At 47.1% G+C, this 24,556-nt stretch overlaps 2 protein-coding genes across 3 annotated transcripts in view; one reads left to right on the top strand and one right to left on the bottom strand.

Annotated features, from left to right (window-relative positions):
- LOC134909517 (thioredoxin domain-containing protein 2-like) overlaps positions 1 to 24,556 on the bottom strand; it is a 57,919-nt gene that overhangs the window by 16,099 nt on the left and 17,264 nt on the right. The gene's annotated exons all lie outside the window — the stretch shown is intronic.
- P3H2 (prolyl 3-hydroxylase 2) overlaps positions 16,174 to 24,556 on the top strand; it is a 267,791-nt gene continuing 259,408 nt past the window's right edge. Inside the window, exon 1 of one of the 2 annotated variants that reach the window (XM_063916463.1) lies at positions 16,174 to 16,700. In XM_063916463.1, the coding sequence (XP_063772533.1) occupies positions 16,290 to 16,700 (411 nt within the window). In that variant the 5' untranslated portion in view covers positions 16,174 to 16,289. The other variant, XM_063916464.1, reaches the window with a different exon arrangement.

Below are 24,556 nucleotides of genomic sequence, written 5' to 3' on the forward strand. Positions count from 1 at the left end.
GGGGTAGGGACAGAGGCAGCAGGGGGTAGGGACGGAGGCACCAGGGGGTAGGGACAGAGGCACCAGGGGGTAAGGACAGAGGCACCAGGGGGTAAGAACAGAGGCACCAGGGGGTAGGGACAGAGGCACCAGTAGGTAGGGACGGAGGCACCAGGGGGTAAGGACAGAGGCACCAGGGGGTAGGGCCAGAGGCACTAAGGGGGTAGGGACAGAGAGGCAGGAGAGAGTGCAGCCAGAAACCCCACCAAATAACTCCCTCCAGGGACCAGGCCCCCACCACTTACCATGGAAACTGTGAGCAGCAGCGCTATCAGGCCGGGAGGTATAGTCCGATCCGCATGAGGCCACAACGCCGCCAGCATGAAGTCACAGGATGCGGCCAGGGGGGAACGGAAAACGCGGAGGGGGCGGCCGCATGCTTGAGGAGGGAGAAGAGTGGAATAAGCGGGGAGAGCGGCGGCATCCAGCCGGGGGACCAGGGACCGAACTGCCCCCACCTCAGATACAGCAGCGGAGTTCATCGTGTGGGGGAGAGCATGCGGAGCAGAGGAGGAGGGGAGGGTGGGAGATCACACTGTTCATGGTCTCCGCCTCTTCCAAGTTCCTCCCTCCGTTCCGTCCCTCCCACCGGACTGATTGACAGCGCAGGACAGGACAGCGCTGCGGCTCACAGCGCGTCCTGAGGGAGTCGGGACCCGGTGTTTTTTATGTTTTGTGCCCAACGTCAATTCCTGGGTAACGACAGGGGGGGCACGGGCCCGAGTGCTCCCCCCCTGGATCCGCCAATGGGAGTGTATATTCGCCATGCAAGTGTGCGATGCTATGTGTACGTCGAGCTGCTAAAACTCATTGTGTGCAGTGTGTGCACACAATGACTTACTCCTACATTGCGATCACATCAGGCTGATCTGGGCTGGAGCTGATGTCCAGAGTCGGCCCTAACCAATATGATGCCCTAGGCAAGATTTTGGCTGGTGCCCCCTAGCACCACCACTGGTTCCGCCTCTGACCTTGCACCTCTTTCCCAGCACCATCACCCCTCACCCATAGCAGTCCTTATTTTGGTGTTTGTACCCACTATATTTTAAATAGGAACAGTTCACACATTTGGCGCTCAGCCCAAAAAGAGGTGTGTTTTTGCTGGCAAGGATCATGGCCACACAATAGTAACCCCAATTCCAATTAGGCCACACAGTACTGCAACTTTATTCACATTTGATCATGCGATAGTGTCCATAATTCATATTACATCCCACAGTAGTATCACTTTATCTTATAAACGTTACTCCTCACAGTAGAGCCCCTTATTCACATTACATCACTCTGAATTGCTCCTTATTCACCAGACAGCACACCCTATTGCTCTTTATTCACATTAGACGACACAGTAGTGCCCTTTCTATATGCAACGCCACATAGTAGAGCACCTTATACACATAATGCCACAGAGTAATGCCCCTTACACATACAGTATGAGACACATTATTAATGTCTTTATAAACATAATGCGCCTTACACATTATGACAACCTTTATTAATGCCCTTTTACACAAAATGTTTCTTACACATATGCCGCACATGGGAGGTAATTCCAAGTTGATCGCAGCAGGAAATTTTTTAGCAGTTGGGCAAAACCATGGAGGTCATTCCGAGTTGTTCGCTCGCAAGGCGATTTTAGCAGAGTTGCTCACGCTAAGCCGCCGCCTACTGGGAGTGAATCTTAGCATCTTAAAATTGCGAACGAAGTATTCACAATATTGCGATTACACACCTCGTAGCAGTTTCTGAGTAGCTTCAGACTTACTCGGCATCTGCGATCAGTTCAGTGCTTGTCGTTCCTGGTTTGACGTCACAAACACTCCCAGCGTTCGCCCAGACACTCCTCCGTTTCTCCGGCCACTCCTGCGTTTTTTCCGGAAACGGTAGCGTTTTTTCCCACACGCCCATAAAACGGCCTGTTTCCGCCCAGTAACACCCATTTCCTGTCAATCACATTACGATCGCCAGAACGATGAAAAAGCCGTGAGTAAAATTACTAAGTGCATAGCAAATTGACTTGGCGCAGTCGCAGTGCGGACATTGCGCATGCGCATTAAGCGGAAAATCGCTGCGATGCGAAGATTTTTACCGAGCGAACAACTCGGAATGAGGGCCCATGTGCACTGCAGGTGTGGCAGATATAACATTTGCAGAGAGAGTTAGATTTGGGTGGGCTATTTTATTTCTGTGCAGGGTAAATACTGGCTGCTTTATTTTTACACTGCAAATTAGATTGCAGATTGAACACACCCCACCCAAATCTAACTCTCTCTGCACATGTTATATCTGCCTCCCCTGCAGTGCACATGGTTTTGCCCAATTGGTAACAGAATTCCTGCTGCGATCAACTTGGAATTACCCCCATTATTAATGCCCTTATACACATAATGACACACATAGTGCCCCTTACACGGGATCAGTACGTAATCCCGCTGGACGGGATCCCGGCGGTCGAAATACCGACTCTGGAATCCCGACCACACAATCCCGACAGGGGTGGCGAGCGGAACGCAGCCCCTTGCGGGCTCGCTTCGCTCGCCACGCTGCGGGCACACTATTATATTCTCCCTCTATGGGTGTCGTGGACACCCACGGAGGGAGAATATGTCGGGATTGTGGCGGTCGGGATTCCGCATCCCCCTTACACATATGTTGCACATTAATGCATTATTACATGACACATATAATGCTCCTTACACATATTCTGAACACTACTGCACAACCAACCCACCCACACACAGCAATCACACTGCCACTAACATTGTGACCTCTGCCTCTGCTTTGATACAGATGTGTCCTCATAAATCTTGCCTCAATGCTAACGTTGGCCACCTTTTGTATGAAAATGCATCTTATTTGCATTGTTATGTGGCTAGGATGCACAAGCAGCTTCTGCTGATTAAAATGATATGCAGCATGCCTATATACTGTGTGCGACTGTCAGAGCTGGATTAAGGCTTTGGGGCCCGGGGCATTTAAGACTGGGGGGCCCTCATTCAGATGTGGACGGAGTAGCTATCGCTGCTGCTTACATAAAAGCAGCAGCGATAGCACTAATGTGGTAATGCAGCAGTAGGTGTCATGCCTCCAGCTGCATTACTGATATGAACTATGTCCAAGGATGGGGATTTAGTTGGTCACAATACCGACGGCTACATCCCGAACCCCCTAAATCCCGACAAGCATTGGCTGGCTGCGTGACCCAAGGGGTTGCGCAAGCCGCCCGCCACAATACCTACCAAGAGGCCAGGAAATATCCATCCTCTGACAGAGACCCTGGCCTACTGTGTCCCCGGAGACATGCCTGTTTGGAGAAATGGAGGCCGTCGCTGCCCCCAAATGGCATCAGACTGTCAATCTCTGACAGTCTGATGCCGCCTTATGTCTGGCGCCACAGACCCGTACTGCGCACATGCAGTACGGGTCTGGTCCATGCACAAAGTACTGAACATCGGTACTTTTCTGCATGAACCGCTACTCATCCACATCTTAATAAGAGCCATAGGTGGTCATTCCGAGTTGATCGCTAGTTGCATTCGTTCGCTGTGCAGAGATCAGGCAAAAAAACGGCACTTCTGCGCATGCGGGGCAATGCGCACGCGTGACGTACTATTAGAATGACCGATGTAGTTTCCACAGGGTCTAGCGAAGCTTTTCAGTCGCACTGGTGGCCGTAGAGTGATTGACATGAAGAGGGCGTTTCTGGGTGTCAACTGACCATTTTCAGGGAGTGTTCAGAAAAACACAGGCGTGCCAGGAAAAACGCAGGCGTGGCTGGGTGAACGCAGGGCGTTTTGGGACGTCAAAACAGGAACTGAACAGTCTGAAGTGATCGCAAGCGCTGAGTAGGTTTTGAGCTACTGTAAAAGTGCACAAAATCATTTTGTAGCCGCTCTGCGATCCTTTCGTTCGCACTTCTGCTAAGCTAAAATACACTCCCATAGCGTTTGCACGGCTGCTAAAAACTGCTAGTGAGCGAACAACTCGGAATGACCACCATAGTGCGCAAGCCTTCTGCGTGTACATAAACAAGGAGCACGGACACACGTCACGCAAAAAATTCATTTCACGCAGGGGGCATGCACATCACTTAACCAGCCGCTGTACTGCCCCCAGCATCATGCACACAGCAGGTGGGAGCGTTCCCTCATAACCTTTTCTCCAGTCCACAGGTGAGACAGTTCCCGAAAAACAGGACGGTTCCACCAACACGTGATGGTTGGCAGGAAATGCATGCATTCATACTCATATACACACACACACACACACACACACACACACACACTAACTATATATATATATATATATATATATATATACACACACACACACACACACACACACACATTTATACAGTATATATAAACACACAAAAGCATACATAGTCTCACACGTATACACATGCATATATACTGTTACACACTGACAGTTACACACTTATACAAATACATTCACACAGTCACACACATTCACAAACATAGTCACACATTTATACACATATATACATTTGTCACACAGTCAGAAACATATACACCTACCACAAACACACTTATACACATACTGTAGTGTGCTCCTCTCCTCCCTAGTCTTACCTCACTATCACACACTGACTGGGTGGGCTGTGGGCACATGTCTGTAGCTGCTCCTCCTGCCTTCTCTCCTCCCTCCTCTCACATGCTGCCTGCAGTGAAACTGAAAGCAGTGCCGTGTAGCCCCGCCCCCCGGCTCGGATTCCACCCTTCTGCCCTCTCCCTCTTCTTTCTTTGGACTTTATGCAGCTTGCGGTGCGCTTTGTGTTACAAACTGTCAAATCAGTCTCGTTACCTTTATCTCCTCAAGGTCCAGCGATGTACAGGTGAGCGCTTCAGTTCACAATTTAAACTCTGGTACCCAAATAAATTGCACTTTATTGGATAAACATCAATTTATGTCAAATTTTCAATAAAACTGTAAATTTCCATGTAACAATTGTTTAAAGTTAAACCATGAACATGAAGATTCAGATTTCATAAAATCAATATAAAATGCATTCCCTACGCATGAGCTGTCTATTCGTGGCTACCACTCCTCAAGGATTTAATACTAAAGTGTATCTGACTATCTATGCATAGTGTTATATTATTTAATAGAAATGAAAACTAATTTAAATGACAGTAAAATTCTGACTTAGTGCAATATATCACCACATATTTAATACGAACTAACTTAGCCCATTACAATTTTACCCAAAATCCCTAGAGCACGTGCACGGCTACCAAAATCCTAATGAGAGCTCTCACATGGTTCGTTGCCCGGGATAATTAGAACACGAAATTACTATACTTGTTCCCAGTGTATATCCTCTGGTAATTTAGTCTATTCTACGAGCTAATGCTGTTCCTGAGGGAGAACTACTCTGTTCCAATATAACTGACGACTTGTCCTGGTCCCTGGACTGCAATGTGGCTGACACTTAAGTTCACAAGCCTTGAAACTGTTGCTCTTTATAACTTGTTTCAGTCATTCTCTCTTCCTGCCACTAAGTATCACTGTACTAGCTGTGCCGGCAAGGAGGCTGATCTCCAACGTAATAATAGTCTAAGCCCTATTTCCAATTCTCGGCTGTGTTGAGATTATATAAATCAGCGTAATAAACTCTCTGCCTTTACCGTTGGAGTTATAACTCTCCTCAGGGATATATGCTTAAACGTCAATAAGAGACTCCACGGTGACTACACTGCTTGGATAATAGTGCAGCCTAGGGTTAATGTAGTATGCCAGTCGTAATGATGCCAGATTGTCTATGATGCTGCTATTACTAACCTCCTCCTGGGATACTGTCTGCACAGCCACACTCCTTGTCTTTCATTTAGTGCTGCTTTTACAGGGGAGATGCTTTCTTGCAGAAGAGAGGGTGTCTACTTAGTGCCAATTAATAGGACAGACCCACCTCCTTGCAGCCCCTAAACATAACAGGGATTAATGTCTCCTCCTCCGGTCCGCCTCTTAGCTGCCCGTAAGCCGTACCTCCAGATGCCGAGCGCAGGATCCCGTTTTCTTACCAGGAGGTATATAACTGTACCACCTCCTTCTCACTTTGACTCTCAGCGGGGATCTGTGTACCGCCACGGCCCTCCAGTCAGTCACGGTGGGCTCTGTCTCTCCCTGACTGCCTCCTGGTGTGTCCGATCGACGGTAGCCGCGACTCTCCTCACATGCTCTGAAGACCGGACATCACGGGGCCGCTCCGGCTCTCCCCTGGGCACTCTGCCGATGCGGCGCTGGAGTTTCTTTCACCGAAGACGGGGTCAGTGTTGTGGGTGCCGCAGACCGCAATCACTCAGGTCCGGGAGCGCACACCTCCTTTCAGCTCTCTCCTCACGTCGCACTCTCTCTCGAAGCTTCTCTCTAACCGTCCGTCCGCGCTCTCCTTCCTTCCTCCCTCACGAGCTCGGTGTCTGTTCCCCTGTGCACCGGCGCGCGGCAGTCCCAGAACTTTCTGTTCACGCGCCGGCTACAGGGAGGATGACAGCCTTCAGTTGTCCATTGTCCACCAATGTTAAATGCAGCCACAGTATAATGATGGCGGCATTACACTACCAGAAATGATACCTACATAAATATACATATGGGGGCACCTATGTGGTCTTATTAAGGGTGTCACATGCCTGCCTGCTAGAACGATGCGTGTCCTCACGCAGTTAACATTTCCCAAATACCTTGTTTAAATGAATTACATAACAGTATTATAAAGCAATTAATATTTCACATATTTTCTGAAACTATAAGACAAGATTGGGCCGTTTCCCTCGCTGTATCCACCATGGTACACATAGATCGGCAGCTTTTAGTCTCTGTACCTTAGAGGTAATATGCCCCTAGTGCTGCGTTCCAGCCTCTGATTTGCTGGAGCAAGTACTTCACCCCTTGCCGGGACACTTTCAACACGAGGGGCCACCTTGCCTTCAAGAGACTTCTCCCCGATGGGGCCAATGGTTATAGTTTTTACTGGGCTCGGCGAAGCGACTCCACCCATGAACAACAGTAGCTCTATAGGATCATGTAGTGGAATGTCTCGTGGGATATCCTGCCCTTCTGTCACCGAGAAGTCTCCTTCTGTTACCGGAACTTCCATAGTACATGGTTTTAACTGATCCCTAGGTACAATTCTGACAGGCCCTTCGTAACCTTGACGGATTCGATAAGTATAGATATTACCTGTTGGTACACCATTCACAACATATGGACTAGACTCCCACATAGCATCCAGTTTGCTAGAGCGATGATTCTTCTTCAACCAGACTCTGTCTCCCACCTGTAAAGGAAGAGGCTGAGCATTAGTATTGTACGCTTTCTCTTGTCGTCTATGTACGGCCTCCATCCTCTGCTCAACAATTTGTCTGGCAGTTTTTATCCGCTGCTGGTGTTCACGTACCCAATCAACCTTAGGATCTATCGGGTCGATCAGAACAGGGTTCAGTTCCAAGTCCGTGGGCAACTTGCCCTGCCTGCCAAACATGAGATAATAGGGTGTGAACCCGGTAGAACAATGTTCGGTATTATTATACAAGTAGGTGAGTTCGGGTAAAATAGTGGGCCACTTTGTACGCTTCTCCGCAGATAAACTCCTTAGCATCCCGATGATGGTCCTGTTGGCCCGTTCGCATATCCCATTCCCCTGTGGGTGATAGGCCGTTGTCCTCAATTTCCGACAGCCGTATAGCGAACAGAGTTCGTGGAATAGCTGCGATTCAAAGGCAGGGCCTTGATCGGTGAGAATCTGGTCGGGATATCCATAAGGCCTCACAAAGTGTTTTAAAAATACTTCTGCAGTGGTTTTTGCAGTTAAGTCTTTCGTGGGTATGACTACCAGAAACTTGCTATAATGATCAGTCATTGTAAGGGCATATTGATACCCGCTGGTGCTAAACTCCAGTTTTACGTGATCTAGTGCAACAATCTCTAGAGGGCGTTGAGTCCGGATGGAATGCAGGGGATCCCTTTGATTACTGGCTGGAGTTTTTTTTAAAATGCATGGTACGCAATCATTACACCATCTTTTAATGTCCTCCCGCATACCGATCCAGAAAAACCTCCTTTGTAACACTGCCTCGGTTTTTTGTGTGCCAAAATGTCCAGACATATCATGATAGGCTTCAAGTAAGATGTTGGCCTGACATTTTGGAACTACAATCTGATTGATGGGTTGGTGAGTGCTTGGTTCGATACTGATACGTGTCACGAGTCCTTGCTGGACTCGGATGCGGTCTCGGTGTCGCAACAACTTCACCAATTCTGGGTCCGCTTTAGCTCGCTGGGCTTTGTTCATTAGTTGTTCCTTCCGAATAAGTTCCATAAGTTCTTTCAATACTGAGCTTTCCTTTTGGACCTTTTTCCAGTCTACTGTGGGTAAGTCAGCAGGAGAAGTTTTGGATCGTGAGATGGTCTGAGTAGAAACGGGATCCAAAGTTACTATAAATCCTTGGTTCAGGGATTTGAACACCGGAGTTTCTACATCCTCCGCTTGGTCTTGTTCAACTTCCGGAATGTCTATTGTAGGTAGGCGAGACAGGGCATCAGCATTCCCATTTAACTTTCCACTCCGGTAATTGACTGTGTACTGGAAGTTAGCCAGGCGGGCTACCCAGCGTTGTTCCAGTGCTCCCAAATGAGCCGTAGCCAGATGAGCTAAAGGGTTATTGTCAGTTGTGATAACGAACGGGGTAGCAGCTAGGTAGTCCTTGAACTTTTCTGTGATGGCCCAGACGAGAGCGAGCAACTCCAACTTAAAGGTACTGTAGTTCTCGCTGTTTCGCTCGGTTTTTCGGAGACCTCGACTGGCATAAGCTATCACTCTCTCTCGTCCATTTTGTATCTGGGATAACACCGCACCTAAACCGCGATGACTCGCGTCCGTATAAACTTGGAAAGGCTTCTCATAATCCGGATAGGCAAGAAGAGGAGCAGCTACCATAGAGGTCTTTAGTAATTCAAAAGAGCGTTGTTGATCTTTGCCCCATATGATTAAGGACGAACTCCTCCTTTCTTGTCCAGATTTGCCACGTAGTAGTTCATGTAGTGGAGCTGCCACTTTGGCGAAACCCTCCACAAAACGTCGATAATACCCCACGAAACCTAAAAAGCTTCGCACGTCCTTCACCGTCTTGGGTATGGGCTAGGCTTGCACCACGCGTATCTTCTCTGGATCAGGTTTGACACCCTCAGCACTAACAATATGTCCCAAGTATTGGACCTCGGGTTTTAGCAAGTGACATTTTGTCGGCTTAAGTTTCAGACCAGCTTTGATGAGCTGTTTGAACACTTCGTCTAGATGCCGGAGGTGGTCTTCATAATTTCTTGAAAAAATGATAACATCATCTAGGTATAATAGTACCATCTCAAAATTATGGTGTCCCAGACAATGTTCCATTACACGCTGAAACGTAGCGGGTGCGTTGCAGAGTCCGAAAGGCATTCGATCGAATTCATATAGGCCCATTGGAGTGGTGAAGGCCGTTTTTTCCCGGTCCTCTGGTGCCATCGGAATTTGCCAATATCCACTGGTGAGATCTAACGTGGAAAAGTAGGCTGCCGTCTTCAAGGCGGTCAAGGATTCTTCGATTCTTGGTAGTGGGTAAGCGTCCTTGTGGGTCACGGCATTCAGTTTGCGATAGTCCACACAGAACCGAAGACTTCCATCTTTTTTTTTTACAATAACAATCGGAGCTGCCCACGGGCTGTGACTCTCATGGATAACCCCTGCGTCTCTCATTTCAGCAATCATATTACGTACCGGCTGATACATTGCGGGAGGTAGGGGTCGGTGTCTCTCTTTGACTGGAGGATGATCTTCTGTATGAATATGATGATACACACCGTTGGCTTTCCCAAAGTCGGAGGGATGTTGACTAAAAGCCACTGAATTTTTTCGGACTACGTCTAACACCCCTTCTCGCTGTTCCTCTGTAGTGCTTTGATCACCAATTTGGATTCCACTCCACCACGGGCTCTCTTTCACAATGGCAGAAGAATTTTCGGGCAATACTCCCTGAGGTGCCGTTAGTATCTCTCTCTCCACAACATCTTGAAAGTCTACTTGAAACACCTTCGCCACCGGGCAGTGTCTGAAGAGACGAATAGGATAATTGTGAGGATTCAATATGCGAATGGGTATCCTACCTCGCTCCACCTTTGCCAATGTCCTAGCTATGGCAAATGGCTGTTGTCCATTCGGGTCACAGGTCTCAATTATGGCATGATAATCGTGTCCGCCAGGACCAATCCGAGCCTTGCACCAGACTACCTGCTCTGAGTTGGGCATCAGCAGTACAGGTCGTTGATCTGCAATTCGGGCCTTCCCAACCTCTCCCTGGTCATTGGTAAATTTCTTCTGACCTTCCAGTACTCTAACAGTCTGATGAAGCGTTTTCCTTTCCCACGGGGCAGCTGTCCTCATTTCTTTTCGAAGAGCTTCTACCAACTCATCTGGACAGTCCTGGAGGACATTCATTCCCAGGATGACTGGGGGTAAGAATTCATTTGACACAGTCGTCACTAGACATCCCTGTCTGCTCAAGTTTGCTCTACCAACTTTCATGTCCGCTTCCCAGTAACCACTATAATTAATAGGTTGTCCGTTGCTAGCTAATAGATGTAACCAGGTGGTCGGTGGAGATACGATGTCCTGCTTATTCCAATGTTGAAGAAACTCAGCGAGCCGGATGGTGGAAACCTGAGAACCCGTATCCAGGAGAGCAGACATTTCCACACCATAAATCTGAATCTTCAGGCAAGGGCATTCACCTACATATCTGGGCCACCAGTCTTGAGATGACGGACCTATTGATAAATCTCCTCCCGAGGTTCGGTCCCCTGCCTCGGGGTTTCCTCGTTTAAAGCTCCATTGGGACAATTTCTTTCAATGTGTCCGCATTGCCGGCAACCTCGGCAGATAGGCCGTCCCTGGGCATCGAATTGATCAGTAGGACGTCTTCCTGTTCCCCTGGGTAAATCCCAGCGAGATCGGTTCCTTCCTCCACGATCTTGTCGCCATTCTCGACGTGCACTACCACCTTGACTTTGACTTAACTCTTCCAGTTTCTGACCCATTCGGGTTAGGTTCAATGTAAGCTCCGTAAGCTTAGAATTTAAGATCCCGATTGAATCCTGGTTGGATGGATTTTGTGCCTGTTGGGTAACCACCTTAGATAATGCAGCTTCTGTTTTTGGGTGCACTTTGATTATCTTCACCTCTTCTCCTTCTTCTTGTTCTGCTGATGCCTCATATTCAGGGTCCTCGCAAGAATTTAGTCCAAGAATTTGGAAAATGTCTTCCTTGAACTCCGCAAAGGAACACTTCGGTTGCTGCCGCCGCCACATTCTCAGTTGAGACTGAATGTTTTCCTCTTGTGTTCCCTCGATGAAGAGGTTGATTAATGTTTCCTCAGCCTGTTGTATTTCGCGAGGGTCCAAAGCTTGAACTGCTCTCATTGCTTCTTGCAACCCCAAAGCAAAGTCCCGTAGTGTTTCACCAGCTCTTTGCTTTCTAGCATACAGTCGACTTTTTAAATTAGAAATTGTTTTAAAGGCGAAGATGTGCCCCAATTTTTCTAGGACGCCTTCTGCTGTCTCCTTTTCTTCCTCCGTCCATGCTTCTGTCTCCCTTAGCGCAGAACCTTTTAACTGTCCCAATATGATCTCCACTTTCTGTACCTCGCTCAGCGGGTACAATTTGAACATAGACCGCATCTTATTCCTAAAATCCTTAAGCTGGCTGGTTCCCGGGGTACGCATGTCTCCCGAATAGGTAGGAAGCCATGAAGCGCCAAAGTAATATGGCATTGTAATGGGCGATGTTATCCCTTGATTTTGTCCTGTCGGAGATTGACCAGGTGATACGGGTAGTCTCCTCCGGGTAGATGTTGATGTGGATGCCGGAGTCTGGGTTTCCTGTGATTCCGACATTCTATCCTGTTCGCGGACGCCAAAGTTTGTTGTTACAAACTGTCAAATCAGTCTCGTTACCTTTATCTCCTCAAGGTCCAGCGATGTACAGGTGAGCGCTTCAGTTCACAATTTAAACTCTGGTACCCAAATAAATTGCACTTTATTGGATAAACATCAATTTATGTCAAATTTTCAATAAAACTGTAAATTTCCATGTAACAATTGTTTAAAGTTAAACCATGAACATGAAGATTCAGATTTCATAAAATCAATATAAAATGCATTCCCTACGCATGAGCTGTCTATTCGTGGCTACCACTCCTCAAGGATTTAATACTAAAGTGTATCTGACTATCTATGCATAGTGTTATATTATTTAATAGAAATGAAAACTAATTTAAATGACAGTAAAATTCTGACTTAGTGCAATATATCACCACATATTTAATACGAACTAACTTAGCCCATTACAATTTTACCCAAAATCCCTAGAGCACGTGCACGGCTACCAAAATCCTAATGAGAGCTCTCACATGGTTCGTTGCCCGGGATAATTAGAACACGAAATTACTATACTTGTTCCCAGTGTATATCCTCTGGTAATTTAGTCTATTCTACGAGCTAATGCTGTTCCTGAGGGAGAACTACTCTGTTCCAATATAACTGACGACTTGTCCTGGTCCCTGGACTGCAATGTGGCTGACACTTAAGTTCACAAGCCTTGAAACTGTTGCTCTTTATAACTTGTTTCAGTCATTCTCTCTTCCTGCCACTAAGTATCACTGTACTAGCTGTGCCGGCAAGGAGGCTGATCTCCAACGTAATAATAGTCTAAGCCCTATTTCCAATTCTCGGCTGTGTTGAGATTATATAAATCAGCGTAATAAACTCTCTGCCTTTACCGTTGGAGTTGGAGTTATAACTCTCCTCAGGGATATATGCTTAAACGTCAATAAGAGACTCCACGGTGACTACACTGCTTGGATAATAGTGCAGCCTAGGGTTAATGTAGTATGCCAGTCGTAATGATGCCAGATTGTCTATGATGCTGCTATTACTAACCTCCTCCTGGGATACTGTCTGCACAGCCACACTCCTTGTCTTTCATTTAGTGCTGCTTTTACAGGGGAGATGCTTTCTTGCAGAAGAGAGGGTGTCTACTTAGTGCCAATTAATAGGACAGACCCACCTCCTTGCAGCCCCTAAACATAACAGGGATTAATGTCTCCTCCTCCGGTCCGCCTCTTAGCTGCCCGTAAGCCGTACCTCCAGATGCCGAGCGCAGAATCCCGTTTTCTTACCAGGAGGTATATAACTGTACCACCTCCTTCTCACTTTGACTCTCAGCGGGGATCTGTGTACCGCCACGGCCCTCCAGTCAGTCACGGTGGGCTCTGTCTCTCCCTGACTGCCTCCTGGTGTGTCCGATCGACGGTAGCCGCGACTCTCCTCACATGCTCTGAAGACCGGACATCACGGGGCCGCTCCGGCTCTCCCCTGGGCACTCTGCCGATGCGGCGCTGGAGTTTCTTTCACCGAAGACGGGGTCAGTGTTGTGGGTGCCGCAGACCGCAATCACTCAGGTCCGGGAGCGCACACCTCCTTTCATCTCTCTCCTCACGTCGCACTCTCTCTCGAAGCTTCTCTCTAACCGTCCGTCCGCGCTCTCCTTCCTTCCTCCCTCACGAGCTCGGTGTCTGTTCCCCTGTGCACCGGCGCGCGGCAGTCCCAGAACTTTCTGTTCACGCGCCGGCTACAGGGAGGATGACAGCCTTCAGTTGTCCATTGTCCACCAATGTTAAATGCAGCCACAGTATAATGATGGCGGCATTACACTACCAGAAATGATACCTACATAAATATACATATGGGGGCACCTATGTGGTCTTATTAAGGGTGTCACATTTGCACTGCAGCTGCACACTGAACTGTGGGGCCCCTAGCAGCAGGGGGGCCCAGGGTAATGTACCCCCTGTGACCCCCCCTTAATCCGGCTCTGGCGACTGTGGCTGTATCTGCATATGAAATGCTACACACAGAATATAGGCATGCCGCATATCATTTTAATCAGCAGAAGCTGCTGATGCCCCTAGGCATATAAAATGCCCTAGGCAATTGCCTAGTTTGCCTATGCCTATGGCCGGCTCTGCTGATGTCAGACACCCTCCCTGAAAATGCTTGGGCACGCCTGCGTTTTTCCAGACACTCCCTGTAAATGGTCAGTTTCCACCCACAAATGGCTTCCTCATGTCAGTCACCTTGCAAACGCCCATGCGAACGGATTTTTCGCACCATGCCGTCGCTGACCAGCGATGGCCTCTGTAGTTGTCTGACACACTTGCGCATTGCGGTGAATACACATGCGCATTCAGTACCCGATTGCCCGCTGTGCAAAAATGCATAGCAGCGATCAAATTTTAATGACCCCCTGTAGCTGCATCATCCACAGGAAGATGGTACCATTGTCAGCTTCATGTGGCTCTTGGCTGATTGCGTTAGTGACTGTATCCCCAAATAGATGGGGGTATTCAATTATGCCCGTTTTTAGGTCAAATTTACATTAGAACTATTCAATGCCCGTGCTGTTTTTTCGACTGGTCGAAAAATCCGGCACTGGTGAAAATCACGTGTATCTGCGAGTTTGCAGCTGATTCACGTGTTTTGGCGAATTCACAGGCGGTTTTGCCCATTTTTGGGTCCATTTCCCCCTATCCGTTCCACAAAGAAAAAAAAAGTGAAATGGCATGGGCGAAAATGGATTAAAAAACGAGCGAAAAATGCCCACAATTGAATACAGTGTTGAATAAGTGCAGTTTTTTTCAACAGCTTGAAGTGGGCAGTGAGGTAGAGCTCTTTTTCTTTATATATTATACTAGGTGGCGCCTATAATGGCTGGCCACTCCTCTCTGGTCACGTGGCTACTCCCCTTCCAGCATATGGCAATGCCCCTTAGTGGGCCCCTGTGATTGCATATCCTGGGTGGGACCATCATGCCCCAGTCCGACACTGGGCAGAGTATCCCTCTCTAGATTTCCCTAATGACTAATTGCCTGCTGTTATCTTCCTTTGTTCAGCCTCTCCAGGCGCAAGTAGTCGCAAGTGTAAGATGCACTATAATCTGTGTATTTATGTATGCCTACAGTGTTTTAAATGCAATATATTTTACTAAGGGATAACCTTTCTCCCTATGCGGTGAATGGGTACCGGGTCGCATCAACCCGGGTAACCCGTTCACACTGCATCTGACCTTGTAATAACCCAGGAATAATCCTTCTTTATTCCCGGGTTGAAATACCGGGTCAGGTGACCCGGGAATTCGGGAGTGACCCTTTCAGACCGCACAGCGACCCGCATTGACCTGGCAATATACCGGGTCGATACCGGGTTATTTGTGCGGTGTGAAAGTGGTATTAGCGATTTAACTTCCCACTGTTCCTCTAAACATATAAGGGTTTAACCTCTGGTGGTTACCTATTTCCTATTCCTTACTGCTGTCCCTGTAGACTCCAATGGCGACGACAGCAGCCAATTTAACAAGCAGCATAAAATTAGCAGTACAGCATTATGTATCAGTATCACAATAATATATAATGCTAGTTTCCAAAGCACCTAAAATGGAAAATAGACCCCTAAAAATCCATACTACAACATTTAGATATGTTATTCATAAACTAAGCATAAAGCAAGTGGTAACCCAAAGAAAAAACATACATATTAATGTCTAGCGCAAGTTGGACAAATAAAATGCATCTAATTAACTCTATGAACATTTACTTTATTTTACCAAACGTTCTTTTCTTGTTGTTAATAAATGTACGTATGTATCAATTCATAAACTCTTCAATAAATGACTATTAATTATTCAGACACTTACAGCGCGAGGCATGGCTATGGTATGTGCGTGTTTTTAGAAAGTGTAACACACAGACACTGTAAACAAACATAGCTATAGGAAATAGTTACATGAGCATTATCAATAAATAAATGAATAAATAAATGAATGAATAATAGGTGCCTACAGACACAATCTGTATACATATGTGAGTGTGCATAAAGAAAACATCGTTCCCTCTACATTCCTGCCTTGGCAACTACTCCAGAGAGTGTGTATGCAGGAGACGTGCTTACTATTTCCCTTGTGGATGGTTAAATCTAGCGCTGCTCCTCTGGACTCCTCCTAAAAAGAGTGAGTGTCGCTTTAAGGCCTGCCGGCTGCTGCCTAGTCTGTGTGTGAGTCAGTCAGGGCTACACATGGTGCTGAGAGGAGAAGCACAGACCCTTTTTTAAAGGGATCCAGACCCTGTGTGAGTGGGATCAGAGCAGACATGTTGTTCCAGGAGCTGTGTGTCCCATTACTTCTATCTGTACTGCAGTCCTCCTCCGTCCAGAGTCTGGATCCCTATGACCTGCTGTATGACAGCGGGATTGAGGCATACTACAGAAATGACTATGAAAAGGTGGTTGAGTATATGGAAAAGGCAATCAGCAGCTTCACTCAGCTCAGGCAGACCAAGATAAGCTGCAGGGTGGGCTGCAAGCGCAGGTACCCCATTGAACTGGTCCCCAGTAACTGGGATATAACTTTAGCTGGAGTCCTGCTGCTTCGGGCAGCCTGTGCCAGGCAGTGCGAGGAGGGCAGGCTGGGGACACTGTCCAGGCACAGAGTCAGTGAGGACATCAAGAGTGAGTTCCACCGGAGGATTCCCTACAACTTCCTTCAGAGGGCGTACTTTAAGGTAAGACCCACACTGCTGCTATTGTATTGTGTCCATAATGCTCCAGGATCAGGTATGACCTCTTCTGTTTGCACGACGTACATGATTGGGCAGTATGTGGTCCACCTGCTGCATACTGCAAGTGTGCCATACAGGAATAGTGATCTGACTGACACTGCTAATTATAACCTTAGCAAGTTTATATTAGCTCGCATTTTCTTTTACTGTCTGCTGCTGTGCAGCATTATACTGTGTGAAAGAATGAAGCAATCTACACTATAGGCTGTACCAGGGGTGTTTTAGGTGTCTGAAGTAGTAGTAAAAAGACTTTAGCAAATATTAGCCTGTTACTTGTCCCACACATGTCAGCAAGCATCACACCCAGTTTAACAGTGTAGGAGGACTGATTCTGTTTTCCCATGTTGTTTTCCAGTTGCAATAACCTGACTAACCCATGCTTTTACAATTGGAAAGAAGTAGGAAAAGCAGAACAGGACTATTATTACACAATGAAAAGGAGTTAGCAGACATGGGCTTCATTTAGTTTTTTTTTTTTTTTTTTACAATGTAACTGTTTACATTAATAGTCTAGGTGTGTGTGTGTGTGTGTGTGTGTGTGTGTGTGTGTGTGTGTGTGTGTGCCATCCAGCCCAAGTTGTCCTAGAGGGAAGATAATTATGTAATACATTAGATAATTTCCTAATAAGGCACTGGGTCATTTTACAAGTTTGCAGTCAGTATTCCCCCAGAAACTGGGGACTAGAAGCAATGTGATTATTTACCTGACCCGTCAAATTGGTCCAGCTTTACTATAATGTAGCACAATTCAGAAGTTTGTTTTCCAGTGTGCTTACAGTAAATGCCACAGCAATGTGAATATGCATGTGTAATAGACCAAGCTATTGTATACTTTTTCATCTTTAATGGTCCAGCACAGAAGTTCCCAAATGCAGTCCTCAAGGCACCCTACTGGGCCCTATACATATAAACATTAGCCGCTGAGCTGCCCGACGGCAGATACGGGCGACCCGGCGGGGGGGGGGGGATCAGTGACGGGGGGAGTGAAGTTTCTTCACTCACCCCGTCACCCAGCTCCACTGAAGTGCAGGCAAATATGGACGTGAGCGTCCATATTGGCCTGCATGCACAGCCGCCTGGGAACCAGCGATGAACGAGCGCGGGGCCGCGCATCGTTCATCGCTGGTGACTCCACACTGAAAGATATGAACGTTATCTCATTCAATAATGAACGAGATTGTTCATATCTTTGAGGAATATCGGCCAGTGTGTAGGACCTATAATGGTCCAGGTTTTAAGGATATCCATGGCTGAGCATAGATGGTTAAATCAGATTGATTGTGGTACTAATTAGTCACCCATGCCCAAGCTTGGTTATCCTTAAAACCTGCCTGAGGACTGTGTTTGGCCTCTGGTCCGGTAAGTTTGCAGTAGTGCAAATAACGTATGGTTTTTACAATGTGTTGCAGCTTTTTAAAATTATGTCTACATTTTATCTGTGAACATTTATTTTTAATAAAGTAATCCTGTTTTATACTGAATTTCTACATGTGCAGTTAGTTGTTGCTTAAACACAGGCAATAATAGCAAAGTATTGTCTGTTTAGATCAAATTATCTGTGTTTTTATGGAACTGCTTCTTGCACATAGTGGGGAATATACAGTAGCTACTGTATACAAGACCTGGCATGTCTCCTTATTTTAATGTTAAAGAACATGTAACAAACAATAAATACAAATACTAGAATTAGGACTAGTGCATTCAATATTGCTGTCAAAATTCCTGATCCTGAATTCCTTCATTGTGATTAGAGATGAACGGGTTCGGTTTCTCTGAATCCGAACCCGCCAGAACTTCATGGTTTTTTTCACGGGTCCGAGCAGACTCGGATCTTCCCGCCTTGCTCGGTTAACCCGAGCGCGCCCGAACGTCATCATGACGCTGTCGGATTCTCGCGAGGCTCGGATTCTATCGCGAGACTCGGATTCTATATAAGGAGCCGCGCGTCGCCGCCATTTTCACACGTGCATTGAGATTGATAGGGAGAGGACGTGGCTGGCGTCCTCTCCATTTAGATTATAAGAGACTGAGAGAGATTTACTGGAGCTGACTAGGAGGAGTACTGTTACTGTAGAAGTGTAGAGACTGAGTGGAGAGAGTTTACTAGTGAGGACAGTGCAGTTTACTTTATAATCCGTTCTCTGCCTGAAAAAAGCGATACACAGCACACAGTGACTCAGTCACATACCATATCTGTGTGCACTGCTCAGGCTCAGGCCAGTGTGCTGCATCATCTATTATCTATATATAATATTATATATATCTGTCTGACTGCTCAGCTCACACAGCTTATAATTGTGGGGGAGACTGGGGAGCACTACTGCAGTGCCAGTTATAGGTTATAGCAGGAGCCAGGAGTACATAATATATTATATAGTGAGTGACCACCAGACACACAGTGCAGTTTATTTAATATATCCGTTCTCTGCCTGAAAAAAGCGATACACACAGTGACTCAGTCAGTCACATACCATATCTGTGTGCACTGCTCAGGCTCAGGCCAGTGTGCTGCATCATCTATTATCTATATATAATATTATATATATCTGTCTGACTGCTCAGCTCACACAGCTTATAATTGTGGGGGAGACTGGGGAGCACTACTGCAGTGCCAGTTATAGGTTATAGCAGGAGCCAGGAGTACATAATATATTATATAGTGAGTGACCACCAGACACACAGTGCAGTTTATTTAATATATCCGTTCTCTGCCTGAAAAAAGCGATACACACAGTGACTCAGTCAGTCACATACCATATCTGTGTGCACTGCTCAGGCTCAGGCCAGTGTGCTGCATCATCTATATATATTATATATCTGTCTGACTGCTCAGCTCACACAGCTTATAATTGTGGGGGAGACTGGGGAGCACTACTGCAGTGCCAGTTATAGGTTATAGCAGGAGCCAGGAGTACATATTATATTAAAATTAAACAGTGCACACTTTTGCTGCAGGAGTGCCACTGCCAGTGTGACTGACCAGTGACCTGACCACACTGACCACCAGTATAGTTAGTAGTATACTTATATTGTGATTGCCTGAAAAAGTTAAACACTCGTCGTGTGACTTCACTTGTGTGGTTTTTTTTTTTTTATTCTATAAAAATAAAACTCATTCTGCTGACAGACAGTGTCCAGCAGGTCCGTCATTATATAATATATACCTGTCCGGCTGCAGTAGTGATATATATATATTTTTTATATCATTTATCATCCAGTCGCAGCAGACACAGTACGGTAGTTCACGGCTGTGGCTACCTCTGTGTCTCTGCACTCGGCAGGCAGTCCGTCCATAATTGTAATACCACCTAACCGTGGATTTTTTTCATTCTTCTTTATACATACATAGTTACATAGACATCTTCTCTTTATCAACCAGTCTATATTAGCTGCAGACACAGTACAGTACGGTAGTTCACGGCTGTGGCTACCTCTGTGTCTGCACTCGGCAGGCAGTCCGTCCATAATTGTATACCACCTAACCATGGATTTTTTTCAGTCTTCTTTATACATACATAGTTACATAGACATCTTCTCTTTATCAACCAGTCTATATTAGCTGCAGACACAGTACAGTACGGTAGTTCACGGCTGTGGCTACCTCTGTGTCTGCAGTCGGCAGGCAGTCCATAATTGTATACTAGTATCCATCTCCATTGTTTACCTGAGGTGCCTTTTAGTTGTGCCTATTAAAATATGGAGAACAAAAATGTTGAGGTTCCAAAATTAGGGAAAGATCAAGATCCACTTCCACCTCGTGCTGAAGCTGCTGCCACTAGTCATGGCCGAGACGATGAAATGCCAGCAACGTCGTCTGCCAAGGCCGATGCCCAATGTCATAGTACAGAGCATGTCAAATCCAAAACACCAAATATCAGAAAAAAAAGGACTCCAAAACCTAAAATAAAATTGTCGGAGGAGAAGCGTAAACTTGCCAATATGCCATTTACCACACGGAGTGGCAAGGAACGGCTGAGGCCCTGGCCTATGTTCATGGCTAGTGGTTCAGCTTCACATGAGGATGGAAGCACTCAGCCTCTCGCTAGAAAAATGAAAAGACTCAAGCTGGCAAAAGCAGCACAGCAAAGAACTGTGCATTCTTCGAAATCCCAAATCCACAAGGAGAGTCCAATTGTGTCGGTTGCGATGCCTGACCTTCCCAACACTGGACGTGAAGAGCATGCGCCTTCCACCATTTGCACGCCCCCTGCAAGTGCTGGAAGGAGCACCCGCAGTCCAGTTCCTGATAGTCAGATTGAAGATGTCAGTGTTGAAGTACACCAGGATGAGGAGGATATGGGTGTTGCTGGCGCTGGGGAGGAAATTGACCAGGAGGATTCTGATGGTGAGGTGGTTTGTTTAAGTCAGGCACCCGGGGAGACACCTGTTGTCCGTGGGAGGAATATGGCCGTTGACATGCCAGGTGAAAATACCAAAAAAATCAGCTCTTCGGTGTGGAGGTATTTCACCAGAAATGCAGACAACAGGTGTCAAGCCGTGTGTTCCCTTTGTCAAGCTGTAATAAGTAGGGGTAAGGACGTTAACCACCTCGGAACATCCTCCCTTATACGTCACCTGCAGCGCATTCATAATAAGTCAGTGACAAGTTCAAAAACTTTGGGTGACAGCGGAAGCAGTCCACTGACCAGTAAATCCCTTCCTCTTGTAACCAAGCTCACGCAAACCACCCCACCAACTCCCTCAGTGTCAATTTCCTCCTTCCCCAGGAATGCCAATAGTCCTGCAGGCCATGTCACTGGCAATTCTGACGAGTCCTCTCCTGCCTGGGATTCCTCCGATGCATCCTTGCGTGTAACGCCTACTGCTGCTGGCGCTGCTGTTGTTGCCGCTGGGAGTCGATGGTCATCCCAGAGGGGAAGTCGTAAGCCCACTTGTACTACTTCCAGTAAGCAATTGACTGTTCAACAGTCCTTTGCGAGGAAGATGAAATATCACAGCAGTCATCCTACTGCAAAGCGGATAACTGAGGCCTTGACAACTATGTTGGTGTTAGACGTGCGTCCGGTATCCGCCGTTAGTTCACAGGGAACTAGACAATTTATTGAGGCAGTGTGCCCCCGTTACCAAATACCATCTAGGTTCCACTTCTCTAGGCAGGCGATACCGAGAATGTACACGGACGTCAGAAAAAGACTCACCAGTGTCCTAAAAAATGCAGTTGTACCCAATGTCCACTTAACCACGGACATGTGGACAAGTGGAGCAGGGCAGGGTCAGGACTATATGACTGTGACAGCCCACTGGGTAGATGTATGGACTCCCGCCGCAAGAACAGCAGCGGCGGCACCAGTAGCAGCATCTCGCAAACGCCAACTCTTTCCTAGGCAGGCTACGCTTTGTATCACCGCTTTCCAGAATACGCACACAGCTGAAAACCTCTTACGGCAACTGAGGAAGATCATCGCGGAATGGCTTACCCCAATTGGACTCTCCTGTGGATTTGTGGCATCGGACAATGCCAGCAATATTGTGTGTGCATTAAATATGGGCAAATTCCAGCACGTCCCATGTTTTGCACATACCTTGAATTTGGTGGTGCAGAATTTTTTAAAAAACGACAGGGGCGTGCAAGAGATGCTGTCGGTGGCCAGAAGAATTGCGGGACACTTTCGGCGTACAGGCACCACGTACAGAAGACTGGAGCACCACCAAAAACTACTGAACCTGCCCTGCCATCATCTGAAGCAAGAAGTGGTAACGAGGTGGAATTCAACCCTCTATATGCTTCAGAGGTTGGAGGAGCAGCAAAAGGCCATTCAAGCCTATACAATTGAGCACGATATAGTAGGTGGAATGCACCTGTCTCAAGCGCAGTGGAGAATGATTTCAACGTTGTGCAAGGTTCTGATGCCCTTTGAACTTGCCACACGTGAAGTCAGTTCAGACACTGCCAGCCTGAGTCAGGTCATTCCCCTCATCAGGCTTTTGCAGAAGAAGCTGGAGACATTGAAGGAGGAGCTAACACGGAGCGATTCCGCTAGGCATGTGGGACTTGTGGATGGAGCCCTTAATTCGCTTAACAAGGATTCACGGGTGGTCAATCTGTTGAAATCAGCGCACTACATTTTGGCCACCGTGCTCGATCCTAGATTTAAAGCCTACCTTGGATCTCTCTTTCCGGCAGACACAAGTCTGCTGGGGTTGAAAGACCTGCTGGTGACAAAATTGTCAAGTCAAGCGGAACGCGACCTGTCAACATCTCCTCCTTCACATTCTCCCGCAACTGGGGGTGCGAGGAAAAGGCTCAGAATTCCGAGCCCACCCGCTGGCGGTGATGCAGGGCAGTCTGGAGCGACTGCTGATGCTGACATCTGGTCCGGACTGAAGGACCTGACAACGATTACGGACATGTCGTCTACTGTCACTGCATATGATTCTCTCAACATTGATAGAATGGTGGAGGATTATATGAGTGACCGCATCCAAGTAGGCACGTCACACAGTCCGTACTTATACTGGCAGGAAAAAGAGGCAATTTGGAGGCCCTTGCACAAACTGGCTTTATTCTACCTAAGTTGCCCTCCCACAAGTGTGTACTCCGAAAGAGTGTTTAGTGCCGCCGCTCACCTTGTCAGCAATCGGCGTACGAGGTTACATCCAGAAAATGTGGAGAAGATGATGTTCATTAAAATGAATTATAATCAATTCCTCCGCGGAGACATTGACCAGCAGCAATTGCCTCCACAAAGTACACAGGGAGCTGAGATGGTGGATTCCAGTGGGGACGAATTGATAATCTGTGAGGAGGGGGATGTACACGGTGATATATCGGAGGGTGAAGATGAGGTGGACATCTTGCCTCTGTAGAGCCAGTTTGTGCAAGGAGAGATTAATTGCTTCTTTTTTGGGGGGGGTCCAAACCAACCCGTCATATCAGTCACAGTCGTGTGGCAGACCCTGTCACTGAAATGATGGGTTGGTTAAAGTGTGCATGTCCTGTTTTGTTTATACAACATAAGGGTGGGTGGGAGGGCCCAAGGACAATTCCATCTTGCACCTCTTTTTTCTTTTCTTTTTCTTTGCATCATGTGCTGATTGGGGAGGGTTTTTTGGAAGGGACATCCTGCGTGACACTGCAGTGCCACTCCTAGATGGGCCCGGTGTTTGTGTCGGCCACTAGGGTCGCTAATCTTACTCACACAGTCAGCTACCTCATTGCGCCTCTTTTTTTCTTTGCGTCATGTGCTGTTTGGGGAGGGTTTTTTGGAAGGGACATCCTGCGTGACACTGCAGTGCCACTCCTAGATGGGCCCGGTGTTTGTGTCGGCCACTAGGGTCGCTAATCTTACTCACACAGCTACCTCATTGCGCCTCTTTTTTTCTTTGCGTCATGTGCTGTTTGGGGAGGGTTTTTTGGAAGGGCCATCCTGCGTGACACTGCAGTGCCACTCCTAGATGGGCCCGGTGTTTGTGTCGGCCACTAGGGTCGCTAATCTTACTCACACAGCTACCTCATTGCGCCTCTTTTTTTTCTTTGCGTCATGTGCTGTTTGGGGAGGGTTTTTTGGAAGGGACATCCTGCGTGACACTGCAGTGCCACTCCTAGATGGGCCCGGTGTTTGTGTCGGCCACTAGGGTCGCTTATCTTACTCACACAGCGACCTCGGTGCAAATTTTAGGACTAAAAATAATATTGTGAGGTGTGAGGTATTCAGAATAGACTGAAAATGAGTGTAAATTATGGTTTTTGAGGTTAATAATACTTTGGGATCAAAATGACCCCCAAATTCTATGATTTAAGCTGTTTTTTAGTGTTTTTTGAAAAAAACACCCGAATC

Source organism: Pseudophryne corroboree, chromosome 4 (assembly GCF_028390025.1).
Source record: "Pseudophryne corroboree isolate aPseCor3 chromosome 4, aPseCor3.hap2, whole genome shotgun sequence".
Classification (NCBI taxonomy): domain Eukaryota; kingdom Metazoa; phylum Chordata; class Amphibia; order Anura; family Myobatrachidae; genus Pseudophryne; species Pseudophryne corroboree.